At 50.4% G+C, this 26,336-nt stretch overlaps 1 protein-coding gene across 5 annotated transcripts in view; it reads left to right on the forward strand.

Moving 5' to 3' along the window:
• The window catches only part of SBNO2 (strawberry notch homolog 2), a 225,367-nt gene that overhangs the window by 185,673 nt on the left and 13,358 nt on the right, over nt 1-26,336 (forward strand). For all 5 annotated transcript variants that reach the window (XM_027853161.1, XM_027853162.1, XM_027853163.1 and 2 more), the window contains 13 exons: nt 3,285-3,402; nt 5,662-5,767; nt 6,249-6,402; nt 8,833-9,009; nt 10,229-10,326; nt 13,674-13,756; nt 15,417-15,602; nt 16,881-17,056; nt 19,433-19,564; nt 22,308-22,443; nt 23,951-24,063; nt 24,489-24,560; nt 24,985-25,093. In XM_027853161.1, coding sequence (XP_027708962.1) covers nt 3,285-3,402; nt 5,662-5,767; nt 6,249-6,402; nt 8,833-9,009; nt 10,229-10,326; nt 13,674-13,756; nt 15,417-15,602; nt 16,881-17,056; nt 19,433-19,564; nt 22,308-22,443; nt 23,951-24,063; nt 24,489-24,560; nt 24,985-25,093 — 1,660 coding nt within the window. The remainder of the gene's footprint in view (nt 1-3,284; nt 3,403-5,661; nt 5,768-6,248; nt 6,403-8,832; nt 9,010-10,228; nt 10,327-13,673; nt 13,757-15,416; nt 15,603-16,880; nt 17,057-19,432; nt 19,565-22,307; nt 22,444-23,950; nt 24,064-24,488; nt 24,561-24,984; nt 25,094-26,336) is intronic.

A 26,336-nucleotide genomic window follows, 5' to 3' on the forward strand; every position in this document is an offset into this window, starting at 1 on the left:
AGCATAACATATTTCAGTTAAGGAGCAAGCATTGTAGAGTTCACCAGTGGGCTCTATCAAGTTAGGACCAATTTCTTGCATTCGTGTTACAGATCAATCAGGGCACAAAGCATATGTGGGGCGGTCTGGGTATTGCAAACACTTTGTGCCTTTGGAGGCGGAAAGGAGGTTATCTTATCTGGACCAGATGAGGAATGCAAGCACAGGAAAGGAGCATTCCAGGAAATGGAAGGGGGGGGCCCATAAGCTGGGAGGGGAAAGGGAGGAGGGATGGAGAAAAGGGGAGGTGCTGAGTCATGAAACAGTCTATCAGAAGTACATTCCAAAGGCCTACAATGGCCAGGGCTCCTGGGCTTCTCTACCCTCCTTGTGATTCTTCTCTTTCTTGTAAAGGAGCAAGCAGCCTGTGCAGAATATGTAGAAAGTTGGCTGGTCTCCAGCTAAGCTCTCTCTTCTTTTGCTGAGTAAAAGTTACATATTATTCACTCAGTCGTGGTGAAGGAGGAGACAATGTGGTATGTCAGAAGGAGAATTGGAGCTGGAGTCTGAGGACCTGCATTTGCTTCCTGACTCCCATCTCCGATTTACATGACTTTGGAGGTTGTACGCTTAGCTCACTTTTCTTTTCTTTTTTCTTTTTCCACTTAATGTATTTTATTTTTTCCAATTACATATAAAAATAGTTTTCAACATTCATTTTTATGAGATTTTTAGTTCCAAATTTTTTTCCCTCCTCAAGACAGCAAGCAATCTAATATAGGTTTTGTGTGTGTGTGTGTGTGTGTGTGTGTGTAATCATGTTAAACATATTTCCACATTAGTCATGTTATGAAAGAAGAATCAGAACAAGGGGGGAAAAAACATGAGAAAGAAAAAAACAAAAAAAAAGTGAAAATAGTCTGCTTTGATCTGCATTCAGACTCCATAGTTCTTCCTCTGGATGTGGATAATACTTTCCATCATGAGTCTTTTGGAATTGTCTTGGATTGCTGAGAAGAGCTAAGTCTATCATAGTTAATCATTGTTGTGGTTGCTGTGTACAGAATTCTCCTGATTCTATTCACTTCCTTCAGCATTGGTTCATGTAAGTTTTTCCAGGTTTTTCTGAATCTACCTGTTCATCATTTCTTGTGGAACAATAGTATTCCATCACATTCATTTACCACAGCTTGTTCAGCCATTCCCCAATTAATGAGCATCCCCTCAATTTCCAATTCTTGGCCACCACAAAAAGAGCTGCTATCAATATTTTTGTGCATGTGGGTCCTTTTCCCATTTTTATGATCTCTTTGGGATACAGACTAGACGTGCCATTGCTGGATCAAAGGGTATGCCGTTTTACAGCCCTTTGGACATAGTTCCAAATTGCTCTCCAGAACGTTTGGATCTGTTCACAACTCTACCAACAGTCTGGCTCACTTTTAATAGGAGGACTTACCTCCTCTGCAGAAATGCTTTGGGAAAAGGCTTTCCACCATGAGAGGGCCACCAAGCATCCTCTCAATGAAGGCCAAATGAAGTGATGGCTCTCCCATCGCTTACCTGTGAGTCTGCTCCCTGGATGATCACCTGCATGTGACTGCTTGAAATAGCAGCTCCATGGGGGAGGCACATGCTATTAATAGCCTTTTAGGGGTGATTCATTAGTTTAACAGCACTAAGCACATCCAGAGCCCAAAGCTCCCCCTCCTATCTCAGCTTCCTGTCTGCAGTAGAACGTACCATCATGGTTTTCTGGAACTGAGACGTGACTTCTCTCACCCACCCCTTGCCCCACTTCAGTGCCACTTTCTCCTTTCTTCTCAGGGTACATTTGTGTGCAGTCTAATGGTCGATGGTGAAACCCCCTTGAAGCCAAAAGACTTTGTAGTTTGAGGTTATTCTCCCAACCCGCCAGGTCTGTAACCTCACAGTCATCTTGGATTTCTTCCTCTTCCTTATCGGCCCATGTAGAAACCAAGTCCTGTTCATTCTGTCTGTCATGTATGTCCCCTTATTATCATTCTTGTTGCTGCCACTTTCCTGCTTCCATTGCTTCCACCTCTCCTCACTCTGATCCACTCTGATCCACCCTGCACGCTCTGCCCAGCTCTGATCAGATCACTCCACTTTGAGCTCCAGCACCTTCAGTGAGTCCCCGTTTTGTCTCTTACACGAAGCGCTTCTCACAGCATTCCATGCCGTGTTCAACCCTCCCATTCCACTTAATTTGATTCAATAAGGCATTTACTCAGCATGAGTAGGGAGAACATCACTCTCCCTGCCCATCAGAGGCTAGTTGAGGAATATGGCACATATATAGATAAATCTAATACTCAGTAATATGTAAATGCATAACATTTGTGTAAGAAAAGTGCTGTGTGAGGTCCCATGGCAAAGGGAGTACAGACTGAGGGGCTGACAGGGAGGCTTCCCAGAGGAACTGGAGTTTCAGTTGGGGTTTAAAGTATAAGTAGGATTTAACAGATGGGTCAGGCACAGGGAGCGGGTTAAGCCAAGGTGTGAAGGTAGGAAAATGAGAGACCGTTTCCGGGGAGCAGTTACAGAAGACTGTATGGTGACTGCTGGAGCCAGTCGGTCAGAGGAAGCCATTGCTAGGTTTTGAGTGGGAGTGGCACGGGCACTACTGGGCATAAGGAGAAGGCAAGTCTCATAGGAAGACGTGAAGGTTTAGAAGCCAGGGCTGGGGCTGGGGAGGGGAACAGTCTAGAGCTGGAGATGAGATCAGGATGATGAAGATGAGCTGAGGCTCCTGAAGAAACCCTAGGACTAGGAATCGCTGTTTTGGTCTGGGTTGTTTTTTATTTTCTAGCAATATTCAGGAAAATGGAGAATTAAAGAAGGTTCACTTCTCAGGGTAGATAGGATTATGAGAACTGACAAGAAAGAAAACCTCCCCAATATATTGAACTTGGCTTGTTTTCTCTGCCGAGGAGAATCATCCTAAGACTGGAAAGGACAGAACAAAAATGCTGCCTGGAAAGCTGAAGCAAGGAGCTTTGGTACCCTCCCTTCCAGGGCCCTCCCCAATCTCCCTCAGGCCAGGGCGTTGGCTCCTTCCTCTGTTCTCAGAGCTCTTTGCTTTCCCTTCTTTTCTTGCCTCTGCTCCTACTTCCTAGACTTCAGCTTCTCGAGGGCAGGGAGGGATGGTGCCCTCAGCTTTGCTTTTCTCCCAGCTCCCAGCACAGCAGGCCTCATGCCTACTCAATGCTTACTCAACATTTGGATAAATGAATGACTTTCAACCTTTGCCTATAGCCTCCTTGACTCACCTCCTCCTCCAGATAATTTTTGACGAATGCCACAAAGCCAAAAATGCCAGCTCTACCAAAATGGGCAAAGCAGTATTGGACCTTCAGACCAAGATGCCCCTTGCCAGGGTTGTCTATGCCAGTGCCACAGGTAAGGACAGTCAGATCAGGACCTGGAGGCAGGCACCTGACTCTCATCCCTTGCCATGGGGGCCTATTCTCAGCTATTCTCTTAGTACCTAAGGAAAAGGAATAGAAACGTTGGTGCCACTGAATGCCACACCAGTATTTCTAGTATCCAGTCAATACAGTTCAATTCAAAGAGCACTGGAATAGGGGTTGGAAACCCTGGGGGTGAGTCCTGGCTCTTCTGCTTCCTTCCTGTGTGACCCTAGGTTGAATCATTGCCCTTCCTGGGCCTCCATCTCCTCATCTGAACTAATTTATCCATAAGGTCACTTCCTGCTCTCATAGTCTGCCTTGATTTCATGAACCTGGCTAGTCTCTGTACCAGCACAGAGAGGCAAAAAAAAAAAAGTCATCCCCTCTCAGCAGTTTCCTGCTGATAAGGATCTTTGCATCTTGTGAAAATGGTGCTGAGAAGTTCTACATAGAGTCCCTCCCCAGGTCCATAGCGTTAGCCTCATCAGCATGATTTCAAGCTTTGCTTGAAGCTTGTGCCATCGTGGAAAAGCTGAGGTGTGAGGGCGTCGATGGTGCCATTGAACTTTGATGCTTTTGATGATTTCTGAAGCTTTTTATATGCATTATCTCATTGGATCCTCACAGGAGCCCCAGGAAGGGAGGTGGAGCGATTGGGAGCCTCCTTTTCCAGCTAGGGAAACTGTGGCTTGTTTCGATGGAGCTAATTTCTTTTTCAGCAGGACTATTTCCCTGGACTCCATCTGAACCCCACCTCCCACCACTAAAAGGGCCTTACAGCAGTGATGATCTAGTGTGGGGTTTCGTGGACAGATTTCAGGGGGTTCACAAACTTATATGAGAAAACAAAAATTCATCTTTATTTTCCCTGACCTCACACTGAAATTTAGCATTTCCTTCAATTATGTACCAGATTATGAAGGGGCCCCATGACACAAAAAAAGGCTAAGGATCCCTGATCTGTCCAGCTTCGTCGTACAGACGGGAGACTGAGACAGAGGGAGTAGGAAACAGCTTGCCCACGGCCACACAGGGAGCTTGTGTTTGAGCAGGTGCTTGAGGCTAGATCTGCTGACCCAGGTGTCTTTGCCCTGGGTCACACATGGCCGTGACGGTGCTAGCAGATGTGGGGAGATCATTGAATGTCTCTCTCATGTGTTTGCAATTTTTTTTCTTCCTGTGAGTTTCTCTTCTACAGTCAGTGAATTCTCAGGTGAATAAAATGTCATGTCAGCAGAGCCGTGAGAATCATAGAATTTCATTTGCAGTTGGTTGCCAGAAATAGAGGGCACTAGCTGCCCCCTGGTGATGAAGATGTGCAAGTGAGCCAAGAAGGCTGGTCCTGCATTCCCATTGGTGATGGCCTTAAGTAGTCAATATAATGGTCATTAGAACTGAAAGGGAGGCTCAGATTCTTTAAGAGTCTAGGCAAGGGTTCAGATTCCTAACATCTGGCTCACTTGCATTCGCGATACAAATATTCAGATTCCTTAAGAGTCTGGCATATGGTGGATCTTTAATAAATTTTGTCTTTGGCTAAAAAAAAAAAAAAAAATGAAAGGGAGCCCAGATAGTCAAACTCAGGCTGTCCTTGACGTGGTTGAGGAAATCGAGTCCCAGAAGGGTGAGATAACTTGCCCAGGTGACCCAGTAGCAGTTGGGACTTCAGATCAGGGTCTCTGAAGCCATCCACGAACCTCTCATTGGTGGCAAAAAGTTATCCAGCTTCTGTGTGCCTCTGTTCAGGAATGCCTTCCGTTTCAGGGAAGTCCGTTGGACAACTCCAGCCATTAGAAGGTTGTCCCTTAAGGTTGAATCAGAAACTTCCTCTTCCCTAGCCCCTCTCTGAATAGCTGCCTGTCTCTTTGCCTTCTGTTTTGCCCATGTAAGATTCCTACCCTCACTTGGTGATACTCTGTAGTCTTTCGCACAGCCTGTACTCCCTCAAGGGGAGATTTTGCCCCCAAGAGATGTCCACACAAGAAAAACAGCCATAGCTTTTTGGATGTTTAAGTCCAAACAGTTTAATAAACAGTTTAAGAACTGTTGTTCTTAAATCAACAGTTGTGCTGGAAACTTCTCCCCTTCTTATTATCACTGTGCTTTGGGGTGATTTCTGTGATGTTGTCAGGATCAGCAGAGATTTTGCCCAAGTGCCCAGCCCATCTAAACTTCAGTCCTCTCCCCAGCTCTCTTGCTGAGATAGAAGGAAAAGCTATTTGCTGACAGGAGCTTTCTGACTCCATAGGTGCCTCTGAGCCAAAAAATATGATTTACATGAGCCGCCTGGGGATCTGGGGAAAAGGAACCCCCTTCAGATCCTTTGAGGAGTTCCTCCATGCCATTGAAAAGCGGTAAGATGCATGCGGCCTCCACCTCATTTTCCTTGCCACTGGGGGCATTGCATTCTTGTTTAGTGGAGACAGTGAAAAGAATTACCTCTTAGGTACAGGGTTCTCTAATGTACTGCTAATGGGGGGTCAGGAAAGCCTGTAGGCCTTGGTTTAGCCATTTGTGTCCATACTAAGAAACTAGTCAGTGTGGGAAGTCTGAGCTGAAAGGGCCCTTTGGCTGCATCATCAGAGGCTGGCAGGAGGAGTCTTAGGACTTAGAACACTGGACCTGCCTGCTCTCTTAGAACACAGCAATGTGGAGTCATGATTGTGAGTGCCCAGAGAGGAGAGGCTAGTGCCCTCTGCTGTCCATTAGCTGCAAGGATGCAGGGGTGCTCAGCCGTTAACCAGCAGCAGCCAGCTTTCCTAGGGCTGTTCTCTGGAGAGGGGCTCCAGGCTTTAGAAGCAATTACAACTCTCTTCCCCCTCTGCCTCGCTGTAGGGGTGTCGGTGCCATGGAGATTGTGGCGATGGACATGAAAGTGAGTGGCATGTACATTGCCCGGCAGCTCAGCTTCTCAGGAGTCACCTTCCGGATAGAAGAGATCCCTCTCGACCCATCGTACGAGCGTATCTACAACAGAGCAGCCCAGCTGGTGAGCGTTGGCGGGGGCCCCCTCCCTGAACAAGATGCCCCCCCCACCGTGGCCTCTGCTAGTGGTGGAGAGGTGGCACAGAAACAGCCCAGAACTTGCCGTATACCTTGTCAGATGGCTAGACGGTGGGCGCTGCCCAAGATTGCAGGCCTACTGAGGGCTGGGAAACAGCCCTGTGGGCTCACACTTTCTGTTGTCACTGGGTTCTTGCTCAAGGCGTACAAACTTGTTTTAGGATTAACTGAAGCAGATTCTAATTAGAGAGTGTTTTTAAAGTATTCGTTCCATGGCTAAATAGGAACAACCCAGGTTTTTTGGACTGGGGCTACTCTATCATGACAAGCACATGCTGTTCCAAAGAGGAGAGCATGGAGCTGACCAGCTACCAAGAGAACATTTGTCTTGTCAGGCTCCACAGTGTTGTTAGAAATGCTCGTTCCCTCAACCAGTGCAGGTTGCAGCCTCTCCTGGCCTTACCGAGTGAGGCAGGCTGTAGAAGCCACTGTAGCCGAAAACTTCATGAGCTGCAGGCTTCCTGCTGACCGCCTCTGGAAATGCTGGTCCTCAGGAGACAGGCACTCCCTTTGTCAGCACTCCCATGGTACTGGAAGGCTTTCCAGCCTGCAAGGATGTACTGGAAGTTGCTGTACTCATTTGGCCTTGCTCAGGGTCCCCTCTGCTCCATGATGAGGTGTCAGAAGTCACTCCCATTCCCTTAGGCCTTCACAGATTTAGAAGATGCTAACAGACTCACAAGGAGGGGAGTTCTCTGCTTTTTACAGACTGAGAACCTGGGACTTGCCCAGGGTCACCCTGTGAAGGCAGAGTCTTCCTTCCACATAGCTGATGTGGTCAGAGCCAGGAGGGCCGACTGGACCAACCCCTTGTATTGGTAGATGAACATCTCGAGGCCCACGGAGTTCAGTGACTTGCTTAAAGTCATACCATTGTAAGAGGCAGAAGAAGGGTTTAAACCTGTCCCTCACTCCAAGTCCACTGTTCTTTCTGCTGCCACATGCTGCAGCATCCTCAGGTTCATCCTGCCAGATAGTGAAGGACAAGTGCTTTTTTTCCCAGTTGTGCAGATACAGGGATTGCCTTGGCCCCACTGGCCTAGGTAGTGAGAACAGAATGTGGAGCTCGCTGCAGTTCTGCACGCACCGAGACGCTCAAGATTAGGAAGGAAGCTGGTCAGGGTAGGCTCGTTGTGTGTGAGTGCGGAACTTGTCTGCTCTCATACCAGCACATTTGGGCCCTTCAGACAGCTGAGAAATTCAGCACCCAACAGACAGGCCCTCCTTGAGAGCATGGGAGAGGGAAAATTCTTGGTGGCCTCTGATTGTTAGGATTTTTTTTCTTTGAGAAAGAAGAGTGTATGTATTTTTCTGACTTAAAATTAGTTCTGTCACAAGTGAATGAATGTCATGGACACAGAAGGGCTTGAGCAGGTTTCTTAGTGTCTTCATACCCCACGCTATTTCCAGAAAGTTTTCCTTATTCCCAAATAAGACTGAGACTGATTTCCTCTGCAGGAATAGCCTTGCAAGCCTTTCCTCTCTCCCATCCCTCCCTAGTGCATCCAGAGCTCTCCTCACCTTGGCAAGAAAGGGAAGTCCTTTTTCCCTTCATCTTCCTTCTGTGGTTGCTTTCTCTGCAGTTCAGCCCCCTAATGAAACCTGATTTTCCCTATTTAGTTGGGTGGCCCAGAGTCCTACCACCTTACCCACTGGATTGCTCTGACCTTCTGGGATACATTTCTCTACAGCTGTTAAAAACATGAAGATCCTGTTTATTCAGGACCCATGTACTAGGGATGGAAAGGTTAACGTCAGACCTGGTCCCTACACTTGATGGGGCTCAGAGACCCTCACAGAAAAGCCTATATTGCACATGTGAAGGAGAAATCCAAGCAAGACAGATAGACAGAAGGAAAGATCAGGTGATTGGGGAAGAACCTGGAAGGGTCCTGAAGCTGAAATTCAAAGGTAGAGGAGGATATCAGTAGTTCTTTCTAGACTGCAATTTCCCCTGATAGATTTTTTTGCATGTCTAGTGCTTAATAAATGTCTGTTGAGTTGAGTTCATCAGATTGGAGGGGGGGGGGGTGTGGAACCGGAAATATCAATTCCAGATATAGTTGGGGGAGAGGAAGGGGTAGGATGTCTAAAAGCACAGAGGAGGTCAGTGAACAATTAGTGGTCTAATTGTGCTGAAAGCAAATGAAGTGACCTAACATAAGATAAGCCGAAAAAACAATTCGGTGCCAAACCATGGTGTGCCCTGACTGCAAGAGTAAGGACCTGGTGCTTTGTTTGGTAGCGATGAGGAGCCACTCAAAGGAATCCCTGCTTACGTAGCAGAAAAGCCAGTCTGAGGTGGTTAAGAACAAGAGGCCAGGGCCCGCTCACCTCCCCCTCTGTGTCATTTCAGTGGGCAGAGGCATTGGTGGTGTTCCAGCAGGCAGCAGAGTGGATTGGCCTGGAGTCTCGCAAGTCCCTCTGGGGTCAGTTCTGGTCTGCCCATCAGCGCTTCTTCAAATATCTCTGCATCGCCGCCAAAGTCCGTCGCTTAGTTGAGCTTGCAACAGAGGAGCTGGCAAAGGGCAAGGTATGGTAACAGATGCATAGGGTTAGAATTGAAAGGGACCAGAGACCTCTCCCAGGCCAACCTGCTTTGCTTTTTTTATCAGTAGGGAGACAGGCCCAAACAGGTAAAAGACTCTTCCCCAAGATCCCATAAATAATAAATAGCAAAGTTCAGGAGTTCAGACCCAGGTTTTCTGTCTATAAATACTGTGTTGTTTCTGTTCCCTCACATGATGATATGGACAGGCCTTTTTAAAGAACTAGCCAAGGAGAGGTGGAGGTGGCACCCACCTGAGACCCAGGCCAAACCTCTGTAAGGTTTGCATCCTCTAAAATGGACATGAGCTCCATCTCCCCTGGTACAGCCAGCTCAGTCTCTCCTGCTACCTGTCCCTCTCTGGGGTCTCTAGGGCTCCTGGCCTAAGCAAGGAATGAAAAATCCTCCTTCCCTTTAGAGTCCAAAAAACCCTAAAGTGGATTAAAAGCAGTTCTGCTAAGTAAATAAGGAGAAAAGTACATATATCAAGGAGCCATTAGATCTTTAGTATGTTTCCTCCTGACCCTTCTATGGCTGGGGAAACAACCCATCCTCTGATGACCAAACTTCTTAGCTGCATGGAGCATTTCCATGCTGGTGTAGGACCTGCCCCTGAGCCTATGCTCTGCCCACGCTGTGCTCTGTGGCCTGTGAGCCTCAGGGGGCCTGAGGAGAGTGTGAGTGAAGGAAGGAATGAATGCCCTGTGGATCTGAGCTAATCTACTCAGACGTCCTGTGCTAGAGGATCCTTTGGCATCATCTCGCCCTGTCAGTGAGAGGCAGTGGGAGAGCCTCAGCTTCTCCCTGTCAGGAGGAGACCTTGGTGCCCACCTGAGCTCCCCACGTTGCTGCCCGTGGGCGCCGGCTTCGGTCTCAGCTTCCTCACCTGTGAAATGAGAGTAATAGTCATCTCAGTCCTCCAAAGCTCGTTATGAGGAGAGTGCTTGTAAACCCAGGGATGACAGTTGTCGTTGTCATCATCATCGTTACTACTAGGGGATGGGAAGGTCCTTGTGGCAGCTCTTAACGGGCCGCAGTGGCCCGGGGCAGCATGGGAACACTGAAGTGGCCGCCTCTCAGCAGAGTTCAGATGACCACTGGTTGGCAGTTCTGTAGGGGCCTGTGGGATCAGTGCAGCGGGGCCTGGGAGGCCCCTGCCGTTCTGCACAGTCCGGCTCACACAGTCCCCTCCTTTCCCGCACAGTGCGTAGTCATTGGGCTGCAGTCTACAGGAGAAGCGCGCACCCGGGAGGTCCTGGATGAGAACGACGGACACTTGAATTGCTTTGTCTCTGCTGCAGAGTGAGTAGGAAGGAAGAACAGGAGGAGGAGGAGGAGGAGGAGACAGGAACTGGGGAGAGAACCACAGACCAGGGAGAATTGCCCTAGGCGAGGGGGGGCAGGAGCCGGAGTGGCTCCTGGACGGGCCCCAGGCTTGGGGGGCTGCTGTTCTGAGTCTTGCCCCTCTTATAGACACAGAATGTGCTTAAATAATGTGCAAAACGCTACATAGGAGCCGTGTTCCAGTTAAAGAACGTTTAACTACTAAATGGCGTGTCTCGGTCTGTCCCTCTCCCCCAGCCTCGATCTGGGAGCTCTGTGTGACTTCACCAGTGTATCCATTGCAACTGGAATCCCTTTTCCCAAAGCCTAAAGGCTCCCATACCCTAGTAGTTCAAAGGAAAGGAGCTAACGTCTCAGGGCTGGAGGAGTGATGATCAATAGGACTGCATAAGAATTTTCAGCTGCTGCTGCTAATTCAAGTGGTTAAGTAATCAATCAATCAATCAGTCAACATTTATCAAGCACCTTCTATGTGCCAGACACTGTGCTAAGTGCAGGACATATGAAAAGAAGCTACAGACAGTCCCTGCCCTCAGGGAGCTTGCAATCTAACAATTAGTATAGATCCCAATTTAGAACCAGAAGGGACTTTATTGCTTGAATGCAACCCCTCATTTTACAGATGAGGAAACTGAGGCCTGGACAGAAAAAGTGAGTCATCCTGGATCGTACTAGTCATGCGTGGCGCCAGTATTTACATCCAGGTCTCTGATTCCAAATACAAGGCTTTGGCCACTGCACTGTGCTGTCTCTCACTCGAGAGATAAAGGCACTGAGTGGGGAAGTCTGGTAATGCTGTGCATGGGCGCTTGGGCCCGCTGTGCTCCCAACTCACTGTGAGACCTTGAGCAAGTCACCTCTCATCTAGATCTTAGTTTTCCTGCCTGCAAAATGTAGGGGTTGAACTGAATGAATCTTAGAATTCTACAGAATGTCAGAGTTGGAATAGACCTTAGAAATCATTCCATTTCTTAGCCCTTCATTTTTAATAGGAAGGGGAGATACTATCAGTGCCTGCTGCCCTCCTGCTTGGTAGCTGCACCCTGCTGGAAATACCTGTCTTACCTGTTTTCCTTGTGAGGGCACCAGGGCCCACAGAGGAGGAGCGATGCCTTACCTAAGGTCACACAGCAGGGAGGTGGCTGAGGAGGACCCAGGGTCTCCTGGCTCCATGCTTCTCCCACTCTGCCTCCTCCTTCTCTCTCCTTTCGGCTCTACCATCCTGTGGTCCGTGATTCTAGGCCCCAGCTACGGTCACTTAGTTTGGAGTCTGTTTTGTTAGGCCACAGAATCACATTTCCCCCAGTCCCTTTTCTCTCCCCTCCCAGCGATTGAGTGGGGCACCCTCAGATCACTCACCCTGTTGCTGAGGCTGTCTGCATCTAGTTGACTTGTCTTACCCTAAGTCGGTGCTGGCCCCTTCTCCACCCCTTATTCTACGAGGCAGGTTTTTCGCTGAATGCCAGCTAGGCCGCGGCGCTTCAGATTTGCTTTGAGTTTCCTTTGCAGACTGTCTCAGCTCAGAACATAGAGAAGGGAGGGAGGGAGGCAATTCGTTCCACGAGGGCCCGGGCTGCACGTCATGTGAGAATGCAGGGGGCCTTTCTGGTGGGAGCAGCCCCCACCCTGGTTCAGACTTCTCAGGCCCCTGCCCCGGGCTTGGGGCAGCCCACACCAAGGCCAGGAGGGGCAGGACCCCTCTGGTCAGTGACCAGGCCGTCATGCAGACCCTGAGACAGCTCTTCTTCCTTGCCCAGAGCTGGCAAAGAGGATTGCTCCCTAAATTTTTAAGCCAAAAATGCTTCAGTTGCTTCTTGGGAATGTTTAACTCCAGGTAGCCTGTTTCCCATGAGGGTTAGCCCCCTGATTCCCCCCTGGCACCGATGATCTCAAAGGCTGGAAAGCCGCTTCCTCTCCCAGTCCTCCCTCCCAACCCTGCCCCAGCAGAAAGTCCAAACCTCAGTCTCAGCTGCCGCTTTTCCCTACATCCTTCTGTACCTTCTCATCTCCCCACCAGGGCTCTCATTCCAGACATCCCACATTGAAGTGTTTGCTTTTTTGTTTGCCATAATGCCCTGTCTCCTTTTCACCTTCCTGAGTTGCCATCTGTGCCCCATTCAACAGCCCCGCCCATGTTTTGTTATCCTTCCTTTGTTACTTTGAAAGCAAGCAGTCCTACACCCTGAAATCAGTGATGTGTCTCCCAAGTGATGGACACAGACCCATCACTTCTAGCATATATCCCATGAGACCATTGGAGAACTAAATCATCTCTCCGTGGAGAAGTCACAAAAGATATACTTTCAGCAGCCAGACCCAGCAGGAACTCCTCATCCGAAACGACCCCCAGGACTCTCTTCTGCTTGTGACAGACAGTGAAAGCATTCTAGACAGCGTCAAAATCCTTGGGTTCAAGTCTCACTGTGGAACCATATGACAAGTCAGTTAATTCTCTTAGCCTCAGTTTCCACATCTTCCCAAGTTGTTGTGAGGAAAGCACCTTTTGAACTAGCACTTGATCATTGAGGAATGTGAGCTGTGATCATTAGTTTTTCTTATTGTCATTCATTAGCCACCCCCTGCCCATTGTGTGTGTGTGTGTGTGTGTGTGTGTGTACGTGTATATGTGGGTCTCTGGGGTGTTCTGCCAAGCACAGAGCCCCTCACAAGTACTCACCTTATATATCATTTGCTCTGCTGCCCAGCCCCCAAAGACCTCCCTTCCACCAGGGGACTGACATCCCAATTTTCTCTGGAGGTCTCCGTGTGTAAGGGCGTCACCATGATCTCTCCTCAGGAGATCCTAAGGCCTTGCTCCTACTTGTCTCACTGGAACTCTCGAGTTCCTGATCAGCCATTGTTAGTGCATTCATTTTTTTGTGTCTCTCTCTGCACTGACCACAGACCTGCTCCAGTGCCCTTCAGCCGGCCCACAGGTGGGCCGCTCCCCGACCCTCCTTTGGAGGCTGGGGTATATTTAGTGATGAGCCTGTGTCTGTTTCAGCTTGTTCCTCCACAGACAAACGATAGCATGAATTGGGACTTTTGCTATAACAGATGCACCCCCTCGCCCACCTCACTCAGAGAGAGCTACTCAGGGGCCACTGAACTAATCAGATCCCTTTCCTACAATACATACTAATGCCTAATTGTTTGGACTCACTAATGGTCCAGTGCAAGCGACAGAAGGCAGAATTCCTCCCCTTTTCACATTGAGAAATGATTCACTAAGTTTATCTCTGCCTTCTAATGAGGAGATGTTCCTGCCGCCGCCAGCGAGAATAAATTGTGCATCTTACTTTCAGAGGCGTCTTTCTATCACTAATTCAGAAGCACTTTCCTTCAACCAAAAGAAAGAGAGACAAAGGAACTGGCATTAAAAGAAAACGTAAGACCCTGTTCCCCAGCAAACTCTGACCTCCTGCCCAGCGACTGTGGCTTGTTTGCTGTCTCCCAAGCACCTCTGCCTTTCTTGACTTGTCCCTGCCTTTCATCCCTCCCCTGCCCCACCCTGCCCTGCCCCACCCCCTTGTCATGCTTCAGCTGCTTTCTCCTCTTGATTTTGGCCGACTTTTCTTTGTGAAACCATCTTCCAGCATTCACCCAAAATATGGAGCCTACCTGCCCTCTGATTCCCCCCTTCCCCTCCTGCTTCCCTCTCCTTTCCTCGCCTGCCAGAGAAGCCTTTTTTGTTTTATCCCCAGGCACCTGTCTCTCCATCCTTGATCTGCCATTCCCTCCTCTCCCCTTCCCCTTCCCTTTCCCTCCATCCCCAAGGGGGCTGGACCTGCCTGGGTCAGGTGCTAGGCTACAGCCTAGCTTGTGAGAGCCCCCATCAGAGGAGGGGGGGGCTAGAATTCTCCCCCCCACACACACCCTTTCGCAGACAATTTCAATGCCCTGGCCTGGCCTGGCCATCCCTTCACCAGGACTTACCTTGACACCCCTAATACAGATATCAGGTACCCTAAGCCTATGTGACTACTTTATTGGGAGTGGACAGACCCTATTGGGGAGTCAAACCCTCCAGAACGTACACACCTAAGTACATGTCCTCCATTGCAAAGTTGTTCCCCCAGGACACCCCACGCATTCCCAAGAGGCTCCCACTGCTCAGCAGCTCTGGATTTGCTTGTTTAGGAAATAGCTAGAGGTCCCTGGGAACTGCCCTTGAGGGGTCAGACTGGCACCTTCCACTCAGGCCTTAGGGCCAAGTCATGGACTCAGTTTTCCTTCCTGGCTCCTAACCTGGTTCTGTTCTGAATTCCCAAAGCAAAACCCAGAAATAAGAGGTCTGAGAGCCCTGCTTCAGAGCAGCTGCCCACAGTTGGGATATGCCTGTTCTGTGTACCGGGGGCAGGAGGAGGCAGGGCTCAATCCCATTTATTTTATCACTACCCCTCCTGCCCCTTACCCTGGCTTTCGTGCAAGGTAAGATTCTGGTTTCTTGTCCCGACCTTGTCATTTCAGCTCATTTCCTGCCAGCTGGACCCTAACTGTGTAGGTCCTGTCTAAACACAAGGGAAGGGGTCAGGAGCCGGCAAGAAGTGGCCAGGAGTTTGGCCTCCAGAGATGCCCTACCTGTACATTTCCAAACAGCCCACTTTCCCCCAGAAACTGACACAAATGTGTGAACAGCATGCCTGCCATCCACAGTCCCTTGGATCACGAGTTAGCTGGGGCAGCCTGTCACCAGGGATGCTTTCTCTGGAAAGATGCTCTCAGAGGTAGAGGGTGACCAAAATAGGCCTGCAGTCACTGCTGTTGTGTCACTGGGCCACAGGGGAGCTGAGGACAGGCACAGGGAGGGCTGTGGCCGCCCTATGTGTGGCAGAGTCGAGTGGGTAGATCTTCCTTTCTCTCTGTTTCCTGTTCCTCTTTTTGGAGGGAACCCATCACTGCTTTGGTCTCTCTGACCATTTTTTTATTTGAGGGACCCTTGGCTTTCTGGTGACTTCTCCTCTGTCTGCATCTGCGCTTGCCCTGCCTGCTGACCAGAGTGCCCACCCTCCACCTAGTGACACCGTCACTCGATGCTCCTTCTGCAGGGAAGCCCAAAGGCCGGCCTACCAAGATCTCCAAAATGGTGTGCGAGTTCCCAGGGGTCATCAAGATCAGCGACGACAGCAGCACAGACTCCGACCTTGGACTTGATAGCGACTTCAACTCTTCCCCGGAGTCCCTCATCGATGATGATGTCGTCATCATCGATAACCCCTCTTCAGATGACAGAGGTAGCACTTTGGTGATGAGACTGCCCAGACACAAGTGGCTTTTGGCCCACTGTGTGACTAGTCAGTGTTTCTGACCCTTCCCTCGAATCTCAGTGACCTGGAGTCAGGAGAATTGTCTTTGAAGCCTAGGTCTTACTAACTATGTGACTTTGTGCCAGTCACTTAGCCACTGTGAGCCTCAGTTTCCCCCTCTGTAAACTGAGGAAGTTAGGCTTAATGACCTCTAAGGCCCCTTTGGCTCTGAAGGTCATTGATCCCTCGAACATGAGATGAGAGTGTAGGGATGGGTCCTTTCTCCACCAAGCAGGTTAGGCTACTGTCCCACTCTGGTCCGAGGCCAGACGTTCTTGGAACTGTCTGTACCCGTGAAGAATAGCTGGGCTTGTGATCCTTGAGGGAAGAGTGGTGAGGAACACAGCTAGTTAACCATAAAACGCTAGAGAAAAGCCAGCCAGCACTATTATTAGCCTTCCCATTTTTCTTGACCCGCCCAGCTTAGTCCTTTCCTCTCCCAGGAATCCTTGTCTCTTCAGCTTGCTTCTGGTAAAAGACTTCTCACCTCCGTGCTTGGTGGGGGTCTTCTTAACTCCCCAAATGGTTTGTCTTGAAGGGCAAGGAGGGTGTCTTATACAGGAATGTGCCTCGCACAAAGGAGAGCCCCCAGCCAATTGGGTGGCTCTCGTGCGTGTAACCTAGAAGGGAAAGCAGCTGTCCTCGATGCCTGAATGAGCCCCCTCTCCTCAAGTCACAGGGATTGCAGAGAGCATCTTGCCTCCCCCCTCCCCTGGATGTGAGTCCCCACTTCTCCTTAAGTGGTCATCCAGCTTCGGTCGGCCCACTCTGTCTGACTGCTGCTGTAGGAGGTAGCCCATTCCACTGCATTATTAGGATGTTTTACCTGATGGTGAGCCAAAGCCTGCCTTCCTGTGGCTTCCTCCCACCGGTTCTGGTTCTGCAATCTGGGGCTTCTCATGGATACAACTTGGAAGAGAGTCCTGGATTTGGAGTCAGGGATGAGGCTTTGATGCCATTACTAGCTTTGTGACCTTGGGCAAGTCACTTGACATCTCTTGGCCTCAGTTTCCTCATCTGTAAAATGAGGGGGTTGGAGTTAATGATCTTTTAGGGCTTTTCTAAAGCTAAATCTCATGAATCATAGCAACCTTTCAAATATTTGGAGGCAATGATCACATCCCCCATAAGTCTTTCCTCCTCCAGGCTCCCTACCCCTCACCACCAGCCCCACTCATTCTGGCTTTTTCCATGTACCTCTTCCAGGTCCTTTGCACTATTATGGTTCCCAGAGGGATATCCACGGCCCTGGGGTGCTGGAAAAAGTCGAGAAACTGAAACAGGACCTTTTGGCCAAAGTCAGAGCACTGGGCAGAGATCTACCTCTTAATACCCTGGATGAGCTCATCCACAAGTTTGGAGGCCCTGAGCACGTAGCAGAGGTGAGTGTCTTGTCAGCCAGGCCTGGTACACTGCCCCGGTAGGCCGCCTCTCCAGCGTGGTTAGTGGCAGGCCTCTTGCACAGGAGATCTACCAGGCTCCAGCCTGGGGCAGAGTCCCTGTGGGAGATTCCAAGTAGTACCTTGGGGATGACGTGAGAGAAAGGGACATGTGCTCAGCTGTCCAGAGCTGACTTTTTCCCTCGGTATTCATTACATGACTCAGTAAGTAAAGCTGGAGGCCTTGGGGGACTGTGCCGCCATTTCCCCAGGTGCTAGTTCTATCCACCCCTTCTAGCGTATTACGCCCCAGAGTGGGTTCCTGGTAGCACCTTGGCCTGATTGACCAGTCATCATTCTGGGATCTTTTCCATAGGGCTAGCTTAGGAATTGAGAAGGCAGGTCTGAGTTTGGGTCCTGGGTCACTGGCCAGGAACCTTGTTAGCTATCCTGGGTTCCCTGAGCCCAAGCGCGAGCCTCACAGGGATACAGTAAAGAGCATCCTGAATTTGGCAGAGACTACAAATGCCGTGCCCAAAGCGTGAGTTACTTCTCTCGTGCCCCAGATCCTGGTCCTCCCTCATCAACACCTCTTGAGATAGCCTGTCCCGTGTGTGGGCAGCTGGGCAGGAAGTCTTCCCCTCAGTGCTCCCGGTCCTGCCCACTCAGGTCAAGCAGGGCAAGTCTGTTTCTTTGTGGCGATGACAGCCTCTCCGATGCTTGGATGGCCTGTGGTGGCCTCTCTAAGTCTTCACTTCTTCAGGCAGTTCAGCCCAAACACCCCAGCCATACCTCCTGGGCCTCCCTTCTTCCTGGTGAGCTTCTTAAACGCCCTCCAGATCACCTGCAGCACTTCAGAGCAGGCTCCCCAACCCCTCTAGGGTCTAGAACCAGGTCCTAAGCAGGCCTTTCAGCCAGCAGTCATGGCCTTAGGTGAGCCTGGGGAGGACCTGTATTGGGGGGCAGAGAAGACCTAGAGTAAGACCCCCACGACCCTGCCCTCCGGTGTCTGCATTTCTTCCTGGCTGCCTCTGAATGCCAGTTGAGGGCCTGGGCAGTATTTTCCAATGAGTACACTGCAGAAATGGTTCTTCCTTTGTGGCTCTGCCTCCTCCTTCTCGGCAGTAAAAGTGGGAATGATGACCAGTGGGGGTTTATATGAACATAGAATTTAGGGCTGAAGGGATCTTGGAGGCCCTCTTGTTCTGTTTACTGATTTAATTACTGGCCAGGCCTTTGGCTTCAGAAGCTTGGGCGGCTCCTGGTGAGAAACTTCCTCTACCAGATAAAGCCGGGTGGCATCATGCCCGTCATCTCGGAGAGTGGCCCTGAATGCTGAGGGCCTGAGTGATTTTGTACAGTTGGTGTTCACAGAGGCAGAGCCTGAGCCTGGGCCTGCCACCTGTGTCCAGCACTATCTACTCTCCCATGCTGCTGCATTAAGGCCTAGAACAACCCTGCAGGGCGTCCTGAATGAGGTAAACACTCCCTCAGAAGACCTCAGCCTCACTCTCCACCCATGTGGGTACAGAAAGATGTGTGTTAGCATTCAGATGTAAAATAGATCCATCCTTGCACACGTCGTAGGTTAGGACCGCCAAGGGCCAAGGAGCCTGCTAGCTTCAGAATTGGGTTAGACGTATCCGGCGAGCTGCCAGCATTTGGGGTGGTGTGTTCAGTGACCAGCTGGCCCCTTAATGTTCCCTGCCACAAAAGCCCAGCATGCATAGATAGATCAGAGACAGAGGAAGGGGCCATCGCCGTCATCGAGCCCAGCATTTTCACAACCGAGGTCCACACACAGGAAGGTCTTGCCCAGGTCCCACAGCCGGTCAGTTTCAGAGATGGAGTTCAAATCCAGGCCTTCCTGATGCCAAGTCCAGTGCTCTGTCCACTGCACCTCCCTGCCTTCTCTCTTGAGTGATGCTAAATGGTTGTGGGTCATGGACCACCACAGTCTCTAAGAAATCAAAATTGCAAGTATCCCCAAAGGCAACCTTTTATCGAGCCTCAGATTTCTCTTCTGTAGTAATCCTTGTATAACCTGGGTATCCCACAGGCTTATGATGAGGCAAACATTTTGTAAGTCCCAAACAACATTAGAGGGGCAACGAGGTGGCACAGTGGATATAGCACCGGCCCTGGAATCAGGAGGACCTGAGTTCAAATCCGGCCTCAGACACATAACATGCACTAACTGTGTGACCCTGGGCAAGTCACTTAACCCCATTGCCTAGCAAAAAAAAAACAACAAAAAAAACTGTGCTAACCAAACAACATTAGAGGTGGTTATCCTTTTTAGCACCTCCCCCTTCCCCTCTAGCACACCGTGTGAGTGTCCATTCTTGCTAACAGCCTCTTCCCTCTTCTGGGATACAGATGACTGGAAGGAAAGGCCGGGTTGTGTCCAGACCAGACGGGACAGTCACCTTTGAGTCACGCGCAGAACAGGGTCTTTCCATCGACCACGTGAACCTGAAGGAGAAGGAACGCTTCATGAGTGGAGAGAAGGTGAGTTGGGCCTTAGCCCCGGAGGTTGTAAGGAGGCAAATGTAGGCTTGAGTTAAGGAAAAACCTTCCCGATGATTATTGCTGATCGGGCTGCCCCAGGAAGGCCTTTGTGCAAAGGCTAGGTGACTGCTTGTCAGGTATGTTGGAGCAGCGACAGGTATGGTCTGGACTAGAGTGCCATGGACGCCCCTTCCAGCTCTGAATCCACAAGAATCTCAGGGCTAGAAGAGACTGGAGAAGGCTTCTAGGCCGACATTGTACAGCGTCCAATAGTGCCTCCAGGTCAGCCCATCCCATTGTCGGATCGCTCCAGGTGTCAGGCAGTTACCTCCTTCTTTCAGCCTTAGGTACAAGAGAGAATGTCAAGGGATTTGTCCATCCCTGGATCATCTCGGTGGGCCAGAGATCCCATGGGACTAGCTCCCTTTATCTCCCCATCCACTCACCCCCTCCACACTTTCTTTTTTTCTTGTTATTATTTTATTGATGCTTCGAGGGTTTTATACCTGTTGGTTCTCATAGAAGCCTCTCATAACAAAGATGATTCAGCAATACAAACAGGGCAGCACCTACAGCTGATAGAAAATGCAGCCAGCACTCTACCCCCGTAGGCCACCGCCTCTCTAATGGAGAACACCTTGTGGACAATCTGAATTCTCTAGTCGTTGTAGGCGTCATGTGTTCAATTGGTTCACACGATTCCCCCCCAGGTTTTTCTGAATTCCTTATATTTGTCATTTCTCTCAGTGCAGCAGTAACCCTTTACGTTCACGTCCCTCGGTTTCTTCAGTCCCCAGTCGGTGGGTCCCCGCTGTGTCTAGTTTTTTGGGACTACACGACTGTTTGGGTCTGGGTAGGACCTTTCTTTATACTTAACGGAGCACTCGCTCTGGGGCAGCTAGGTGGCGCAGTGAATAGAGCACCGGCCCTGAAGTCAGGAGGACCTGAGTTCAAAACCGGCCTCAGACCAAACACTTGACACTTACTAGCTGTGTGACCCTGGGCAAGTCACTTAACCCCAATTGCCTAAAAAACAAGACAAAACAAAACAAAACAGAGCATTCGCTCTCTTTGAATCTCAGAGCAGAGTCAGCAGAGCAGTTGCTGTCATCCCCATTTTACGGGTGAGCAAACTGTGGTACTGATTGGGGAGTAGCAAGGCCAGTACTTCTGACCAGGGGCAGCTCTTAACCATCGTTCAGCTACTTAAGAAAGAGAAAGAAAGTAAGTGTTTAACCGACGATTTATTCATTCGTTCGTTCTTGACAGCAAGCCCGGGGAGCTGCACTGAATGATAGCCGCTCGACCTTTTTCATGATATTCTTAGGAACCATTTGGGAAAACATAGAGTGCATGTATCAGGACTGATTAGATGGCAAGATCCAAAGAGTGGTGGTTCATGATTCGGTGTCCCTCAGATCCCTTCCAGCCCTAAAGCTGTGGCCTATGAAAAGGGTGGCATGCTCATGAAATTTAAAAGTGACCCAGAGCTAAGCGGGACAAGCTAAAGCATTGGACGGCTTGCCCAGACGCCAGAAGCAGCTCAGTAGAGTGGAAGATTGGGCCAAGTCTAATGAGGTGAAGGTTAACAGAGATAAATGTGAAATGCAACTTCACAAGCACAGACTAAGGAAAGCAGGTCAAGACAGCGGTTTAGAAAAAGAACTGGACATTTGAGTGTTCCACAGGCTCAGTATGAATTAACAGTGTGATGGCCAGAGGAACCAGTGGCATCACTGGCTGCAGACCCCTGGGCAGACTCCATCTAGAATACCGCGTTCAAGTTTGGACATTGAGAGGGATGACCTGGGTACGCTGGAGAGCACCTAGAGCACTGGGACCAGGAGAGGGAAGGGCTCAGGGTCATACCTGAGAAGGACCACTAGCAGAAGAGAGGTCGTAGAGAGAACATAACTGTCCACAAGCATTTGAAGAGCTGTCCTGCGGAAGAAAGAGCAGGCTTATTTTGCTTGGCCCCAGGGGGCAGAATGAGGACAGCGACAGATAGATTTAGTCTCAGAGTTAAAAATTACTTCCTAAGACCTAGCCATGAAATGGCTGCCTGGACAGGAGGTGTATCCCCTTCACCCAGAGGGCTCTGAGCCAAGGCTGGAGCACGGGCTGGCCAGCCAAGGCCCGGGGGCCATGTCTGGCCAGCCACCTGCTTTGGACATGTTAAAATAAAGTGTTATCATATTTGAAAATGTAAAAGCCTCTGGCCACACAGAAGCAGACTCTGGGATCAGACTTAGTCCCTGGGCCCTAACTGGTGGCCCTCGAGCTAGATGACCATTAGTTATTTGGGAGAGTCTTGGTCAGGTATGGGCGGGACTTTGTGGTGGAATACTAAGGTGTTGTGATTTAGGCAGTTTCTTAAAGGTTCTCCTTCAGCTCTCAGTCCTGTGATCTCTGGTGGATTATCATTGGGAAGTGGACCCTGACTTGTGCTATGCAGCCCCAGAGGACCGGCTAAACAAAGGGCAGTAGATGCAGGGCGGCCGACGTTGGCTGGATGAAAACGCCTCACTAGGGCTGCTCTGAGGGGCAGCACCCAGCGCCCAGCACTGCCAGCAGAGCCCACGTAACGGGTTGTTGGAGACACCGCCGCTCGGCAATGCCGTGCCGCCATTCGGTGATGCTGGGATCAGACACAACAGTAGCGCCGTGGTTGAGGTCAGCAGAGCCCAGGGAGCCTCCCCTGCCTCCAGCGTCCTCTCATGTCTCCTCTCTGCCTCTCCCTCAGCTTGTCGCCATAATCTCAGAGGCCTCCAGTTCAGGGATCTCCCTGCAAGCAGACAGGCGGGTGAAGAATCAGAGGCGCCGGGTGCACATGACACTCGAGTTACCCTGGAGTGCCGACCGGGCCATCCAGCAGTTTGGTGAGCACCGGGGAGAGGGGTTTACACCTCTTTAGGGTCTCTGTATCCCCAGGGGCCGAGGCAGCGGCGGGAGGGGGTCCCCAACTTCACTCCTGGTTGCAGGGAATGGAAAAATGCTGAGGGACCTTGGCTTAGCACTTCCAGAACTGAAAATAATCGGCCTCTATACTTGTCCCCATCTCGTTTCCCCGTTTCTGTTGATGGCATCACCTTCTTCCCAGTTACTCAGGGTGAAAACCTCAGAAGTTTCTTTGATCCTTCCTACTTACCTCATCTGTCAGGTTTATTTGTTCAGACATTTATTAAGCACCTACTGTGTGTAGTGCTTGGCACTTGGGGAAAGACCAACTTAAAATAAAACAGTCTCGACCTTGTAGTCCCTGCAGGGTAGCCCAGGACTTCACTTCAGCAGATGCTCAGTGCCCCAAGTGTGGGGCTCAGTGCTGGGAGGCTTGACACAGTATAGCCAAGAGAAAGTCTCTGCCTTCATGAAGTTTACAGTCTACCAGAGGCTACTTTTGGTCTCAACATGGACGTAATCATGAATTGGTTAAAAAGAGAGAGGCAGAGACAGACAGACTGGGAGAAACAGAAAGATGGAGAGAGAGAGGTCGAGATTCACATTCTGTTGATATATGTTACCTGTGTGTCCTTAGGCAAGCCTCTTAAGTTGTCTGAGCCTCATTTGCTTCAGCTTTTCCCTGAGGCCTCATCTCTAGATTATGTCAGTGGTCCTTCTTTCCTAGAATCTGTGGTCATGAGGGTATGACAGAAACACAGACAGAATCACAGGAGATAGAGGGAAAGGGGAAGGCAGGTGCCAGTGGAGGGGGCATGGGGACGGAGGGGGGGTGACACTGGAGTGCCGTGTGTAAGCATAGAAAAGCAAAATGAGCCTTGGATTGAGTCGTTCATTCAGCAGACATTGTTAAGCACATCCCATGTGTTCGGAGCAGGGGAAGGCTCTCTACGTGTGGTTAACACCACGTCTCTGCCAACACAGATTAGCGTGTGCATGGTCTTGGGAGAAGGTCATTGCCCACCAGAGGGGTCAGGAAAGGTTTTTTGGAGAAGCCATCACTTGAGTTGGGTTTCAGAGGAGGGTTAGGAAGCAGTCAGTGAGTGACAAGGGTGAGGGTGGGTATTCCAGGTCTTGGGACCGTGCTGAGCCCGCGGTGGGTGTGGGGTCAGAGAGCATCCTGGGGTGCCCAGAGGGCAGCAGTCTGGATTAGGGAAAGGACCCACCCTGGTTGGTCTGATCTCCTCCCCAAGACTTTGTCTCCACTTCTCCCGCTGGGGTTTAGACAGACCTGCATTACCTCTCACCTGGACGATGGGCGGGCATAGCTTTCTGCCTGATTTCCCCCTTGGCAGGGCATCAGAGTAATCCCCTAATTCTTGGGGATCTCCCCCCAAGCAGATGTCTTTGCCTTTCCCCCATCACCAGCTGGGCCACCTCCCCATCCAGATACTTAACCCCAACCTCCGTGGGGCTGTTTCTTTCCAGGTCGAACACACCGATCGAACCAGATCTCAGCTCCTGAGTATGTCTTCCTGATCTCAGAACTTGCTGGGGAGAGAAGATTTGCCTCCATCGTTGCAAAACGTCTGGAGAGCCTAGTAAGTTTTCCACAGTTGCCTGGGTGAGCATCACCTGCCCCTCCCCTCAAAAGCGTTGCCCTTGCCAGGGGGTCAGGGCTGCCTGGATGCTGAGTTTCCTGAAATGAAGCTGAATCAGCCATCGTCAGTCCAGTTTGTGACTGGGTGTGACGCTGGATTCCAAGTCTGTTTCAGGCTGTGATAACTGACCAGGATGACTCAGGCCAAGCCGGTTAACCGGAGGAGTGCCCTCCTCCTTTATCACCATGACCGCTGGGCCTCCAAAGCTGTTTCTCAAGATAAAGTTCCGTGATCCTTAACCCAGAGTTTACTGGCTTTGTGATGTTTACTGGACCTCCCTGGCTAGGCTTTGCTTCCTTCCATCCTCCCATAACCCCACAGAAGAAGGTTCCCTTGGCCAACAGCCCTCCTGCTCTCTCACACAGGGTGCCTTGACCCATGGGGACAGAAGAGCCACTGAGTCCAGGGACCTCAGCAAGTACAACTTTGAGAACAAGGTAACATGCATCCCAGCAATCAGGCGTCCTCGTGGCGGGGGGCTTGAAAGGGAGGTGTAGGTGGTGACCAGGCTAGAGGTGTCTTGGGAAGGGCATTAAACTGGCGGTCATCTCCAGGAGACAGCTTAAAAGCTGACCTTGAAAACATTTCACCCCTGAGCCTTATTTTCTCCAGCAGTAAAATAGAGTTCATACTTATAGCCCCCACCCCCACCCCCAGTCACACAGAGCTGTTGGACAAACAAAATGTGCTGTGTAAACTGCAAAGTTACATAAACATGAGCCTGGACTGACCCTTTCTGACCCAACCTCGAGCTGCGCCCCAATCTGTCTGCAGCCCCCTTCCCTCCTGCCTTCCACTGGACTGTGAGAGCCAGGCAGAGCTGTCCCGGGCCAGCGCCTGACTGATGCCGTCTCTTTACAGTACGGAGCCAGAGCCCTGGACAGAGTCCTGTCCACCATCCTGAACCAGTCCGAGAATAAGGTCCCCCTGCCCAAGCCCTATCCGGGAGGAGATGCCGCCTTCTTTCGAGGTGAGCCTGGGGGAAGGGACTAGAGATGGGGACAGCCGACCCTTGTGAAAGCCCTGCCTCTCAAGGGGAGAGGAGGGACTCCCAGAGTGAGGGAGACTAGGCAAGAAGCTTAGCGTCTGGGTCCTCAGAAAAGACAAAGGTACTGGCCAGGGGCCGTGGGAGCTGTGAGTTCCTCCGCCCCATCCCTAGTCAAAGGGGCCCCCTCTCACCATCATCATCATCACCACTACCACCACCACAGATCAGTGTTTATACAGCTCAAGAAATAATATTTATGGAATGGCGACTGTGTGCAGAGAACCATGCTGGGAGAGGAAGTTTAGCCAAAGTGTAGCCCCCGCCAAGTGGTGACCTCCCGTGAGGGGGAATCCACCCCTACCTTTTGAAGAGCTCTGTTTGGTAAGAGGTTTTCCTTATATTGGCATTAAGTGGCACCACAGGGCCTGGAATCAGGAAGACCTGAGTTTAAACTCTCCTGCAGACACTCGGGAGCTTTATGACCCTGGGCAAGTCACTAAACTTCTGTCTGCCTCAATTTCCTCATCTGTAAAAAGGATCAAATAAGACACTATTTTTAAGTGCTAGCTATCATTATTATTACTGTTTATTATTTTCACAGCTTCATCATTTTGTCTAAATTTGCCTCTTTGCCACTCCTCCCCATTTTTCCTCATCAGGCCCTCTGGGGCTGATCAGTTTGGGGAAAAGGCTCTGGGTTGGGAGGCTGAGGGCATGGCTGGCATCCCTGGCACTGCCTCTTACAACTTTTACCCTCGATTTCCTCACCTGAGAAATAAGGAGATTAGACTAGAGGAGGCCCTTCCTAGCTCTGAGCCTGTGATTGTTTCAGTCTTCTTCCCTTGCCCAGACCTTCAGCTGCTTGGACAGTTGTCCTTTCCCTCCCCATCCCCCGATGTCTTCTGTCCCAGCTCAACATTATTCTGGTCGGGGGATAAGGCACACCGACGTCTCTGATCCACGTGAGAAGTGCATTAGAGAAGGATGGGACAAAAAGTACTAGGAGAGGCCCCCAAGCAAGCCCGAGACTCTAAAATAAGAATCATCCAACAGAATGAGGATAGGGACTCTTGTCTTTGCACCCCCAGCGCTGTGCCTGGCACCTAGTAGGGGCTTCATAAATGCCTGTTGTCTGATTGGCGGGCAAAGGAAAGAGGAGGACATTCCAGGCACAGAAACTTACCTAAGCAAAGGCTTGGAGGCAAGAAAGCCCGAATCACAAAGT

This window comes from Vombatus ursinus, unplaced genomic scaffold (genome assembly GCF_900497805.2).
Source record: "Vombatus ursinus unplaced genomic scaffold, bare-nosed wombat genome assembly UNPS02009918.1, whole genome shotgun sequence".
Classification (NCBI taxonomy): domain Eukaryota; kingdom Metazoa; phylum Chordata; class Mammalia; order Diprotodontia; family Vombatidae; genus Vombatus; species Vombatus ursinus.